Here is a 3903-nt window from a genome sequence, read left to right as displayed (position 1 = left end):
ATATCACATATTTTATTTCTGTAATACAATGATTACCTGAATAATGGTAATAAGGCAAGAGATCAATACCAGAATGCAGTGATTTTTCTCCGCGATAGTAAAATACTACAGCCTATATCACACCCGAAAATTTAAAACAATACGTACTGTACAAGTCACAGGGAAAACTTGGAAATAAGTAAAAGTACAGGCATACCTCGACTTACGTCGTTTCGAGTTACGTCGTTCCCGATTATACGTCGCTTGTTAAAAAAGTATATGGAAAAATAAAAATCAAGTTTAAGTCATTTTATTCGACTTTACGTCTGTCCGCCACAAATATTGAAGTCGTAATATCACTAGATAAACGTTTAAAGCACATAAAATCATATTAAAATATATACAAGTATGTACTGTATTTACAGTACACGCATTCGTAAATTTAGATTACTTTTTTNTATTATATAAAAATGAGTACTGGACTTCTTACCTTGGGTATACTTTTACGAGTTATTGTAAATATTCCACCTACAGTGATACCCGGAGGACATTTTCCTAGTCTTTTTCTGTAGGAAATTATCTGTAATTGATATAAAAACACTCGTCTAGTTATTATATTATATTAAGTATAACCTATATGACAAAACGTGATGAAAAAAACGTTTTCATATTATTATAAAATAGAATAATTGATAATCACCATTAATTGATCATTGACATTTTTCTGACGAAAAAAAAGTAATTCAAGTTGTGAACGAAATCGATGCATCTAAGAATAAAAATAATTTTCTCTTTAATTCATAGATTCATGAAATAATTTTAAAAATTTCGTGAAATTTTAATAAATATAATATTTTTCCTGAATTGAGATAAATATTTTTATTAATCATCTTTTTAGGAATGAATCTTTATGTTGAATCAAGCTTTACAGGTATAACACGTAAATGATGTTCTGTAGTATTAAACCCTGTTTTTCGTGTTTAAAAATAAAGTTTTAGTTGTTTTAAATTTACTCGAAATGATTTAATACATCCAAACATTCATTATACAGCACAACATCTTTAGTTGTTATATTGACAATAACTCGAAATTAAATTATCTCAAACAATAATATTTTATAGGAGAGAGCCAAGCAAACCTGTAACACTGCAGAAGGCGCATCAGGAGTGTTTATACATTAAAAACAGAAAGACACTCGTCTAAGAAAACGAATGAAGATAGCAGCGGTAAGATCATTAGCCACAACAGTCTGCTGAAATAATGTGCACTGTTGGTCTTCTGCCAAAGTTGTGCTTAATATATAGTGAAAAGAAAAACCCTTTTTTTACACCTTAACGTTTATATATACTACACGTGTATATCTTATATGCAATGTGAAAAAGATATGAATCATATGAAACACATTGCATATTGATTCTACAGACGTAAACTTTATCTTAGATTAATTATTGTATTCCAGTCATTTGGGCTTAATAGAAGTGTCAGATTTCTGTTGCCAAGTCTACCAAAACTAGCTTAAGACTGAACAAACTCTGCAAACATATATGTTTTTGTAAGGACTATGTCAGTATATAAACAATATAACTTTAATTTTTAAGCGATGCGTGCATTTCTGTGACTTTTTGTATAAAAAGGCAGGTAACGAGCAGAAAAATTTGTACTTATTTTCTCTTATTGTAAAAGAGTTAAAACATATAATACATTATATACAGAAGAAATGAAAATCACCTCTTATTATGTTAGTATTACGTTTATTCAGTTTGAACAAAAATGCATTACAATTCATAACCGTGTTGTATTTTAAGTAAGTGAGAAAATGACAGAGATCATAAAAAGTATTCTAATATACAATAAATACAATTGAAATTATATAGAATTAGTGAAATTTAATGTACAGTAAAATCTGTCTATGGCGACCACCCACGGTTCCTTCAAAAAATGGTCTTTTAGAAAGGTAGTCGTCCAATACAGGTGCGTTAATGCGTTTATTGTTTTTTTTTTAATATTTTTTGCGCGAAAATTACTTGGATATTATTTTTCTAAAAATATCGTGGAAATAAGGTAGGTTGATACAGAAACTATTTATCGCACATGTACAGTACACAGTATATGAGCTTTAAAATAAATAGATAAATAAATAAATAAAAAATCTTATCAAACGATGAGATCAGCCGATTAATTGTATCCTGTACAATATTCTATACTTCCAAGGAAAATACTGTAGATCTACGGTAAAATAAATTTCGTTTTCCCACAGTTAAACTACACCGCTAATTGCTGTTGTGATAACTTTAAAACGATCTTCTAACGACAGTACTTTGCATTTTTTTCGTTTTTCGGACAATTTCGAACAAACTGAAATGAATTTCTGTGTGTAGCGTCCTTGTAATGCAAAAAATGATCCTTGATTCACGACCAAACAGCAATCGGTAAGGAAAACATTACGGTTTATTTAAAACAATTTGTTATTTAAAAGAAAAAATTGTTTTAAAAAAACTGTAATGTTTTTCTAACCGATTGCTGTTTGGTCGTCTAGCAAGGATCATTTTTTGGATTACAAGGACGCTACACACAGAATTTGAACATACAGCAACCATACCTTCTACATTATGAAATGAATTTCCTTTGTTGCTAGACTAATTTATTAACACCTGCACCTAATTTTAATTAGTCTAAACTCTCGTTCGAACCTGCCTCAGGCACTTCTCCAATCCTTAAAATTAGGATTGGAGAAGTGCCCGAGGCAGGTTCGAACGAGAGTTTAGACTAATACATTATATTAGGAGGGGGTAAAACGTTAGTGAACAATAGTTTAGACCAGATATATTCGAGGAAATGGTCGTTTATTACAGTTGTTGTATGTTGTTTCGGACCAAAAATCGATGTCCGCGGTCGCGTTACAAACGTGGTCGTTTAATACAGGTAACTTTAGGAAAATTCTATGGATAAACTATTCGGTGCCAAAAATTTTCGCCCGTTTCGACAGGTGCTCGTCGAATGCAGGTGGTTTCCTAAGCAGTTTTCACTATATTTCTTTTTTCAAAACGTTTTACTTCCTGTGAGAACTAAGAGGGACACACCTATTTACACCCCTCTTTTACACACCCATTGTGGATTCAGCCAGGTAGTGAGGGAAGGGCACGCCACAACCCGACTCTCACGATTACTTAGGTTTTTTGATTCGACTGTATTTTTTCCTGCAGGTTAAAAAGTTAAAATTTGAACTGATTAATTATAATAAATATCGCCAGCTTTGAGTTTAAATCTATTAATTATCGTCAATAATTAATAATTTTAAAAGAAATTGAATAATTCATATTCGATACTGAATAAGATAGAATTAAAACTACAATTTATGCACAGATTATATTTTAAACTAGCTGCAAGGACCCGCTTCGCTGGGTTTTTATTTGTGGGCAAAAAGTAACGATAGTGAAGATTAAGATAATTACATTATAGCCAATCTTACCCGTTTTTACAAAATTTAAGAATTAGATCTCCCGTTTCCAGACGTTTCCAGAGAATTTTTACATGAGCATAAAAATATGTTCGATTTCCCGCAAAAGCGCAAAAAACCGCCTGTAAATCTTGCATGCCGCTTTATATTAACACTTCCTGGTCCCGATTCTATTTCTGAACGTCGCCTGTTCACGTCCAGTCAAACGGACTATTTTCAACGTTTCTGGAACGTTTACGATCGTTCTATAATCGAACCAATATTCGAACAAATTCGAACAAAACATTCGAAATAGAAAGCCACTTTCAACCACTTTCAAGCCCATATCTCCCGCACCCGTATAGCTATCGAGACGCAACCCCCCCATAGTGCACGAATGGAGACTTGGGGCTACCACCACATACAAACAGCATTCATGTGCAATGTGTAGTTTTTGCGGAAAAGTGAAATATAGGGACACACACGTC

General features: G+C 32.2%; 1 protein-coding gene across 1 annotated transcript in view; it reads right to left on the bottom strand.

Moving 5' to 3' along the window:
• Window positions 1-439: 439 nt before the first annotated feature.
• LOC111618131 overlaps window positions 440-3903 on the bottom strand; it is a 31170-nt gene continuing 27706 nt past the window's right edge. The window contains exons 8-9 of the mRNA XM_023359581.1: window positions 680-748; window positions 440-559 (exon numbers count right to left, since the gene is read on the bottom strand). Coding sequence (XP_023215349.1) covers window positions 440-559; window positions 680-748 — 189 coding nt within the window. The remainder of the gene's footprint in view (window positions 560-679; window positions 749-3903) is intronic.

This window comes from Centruroides sculpturatus, unplaced genomic scaffold (genome assembly GCF_000671375.1).
Source record: "Centruroides sculpturatus isolate CEXI.00-Female unplaced genomic scaffold, Cexi_2.0 scaffold62, whole genome shotgun sequence".
Taxonomy (NCBI): domain Eukaryota; kingdom Metazoa; phylum Arthropoda; class Arachnida; order Scorpiones; family Buthidae; genus Centruroides; species Centruroides sculpturatus.
Note: the sequence above shows the minus strand (reverse complement) of the source record. Positions and strands in the feature narration are given on the sequence as shown.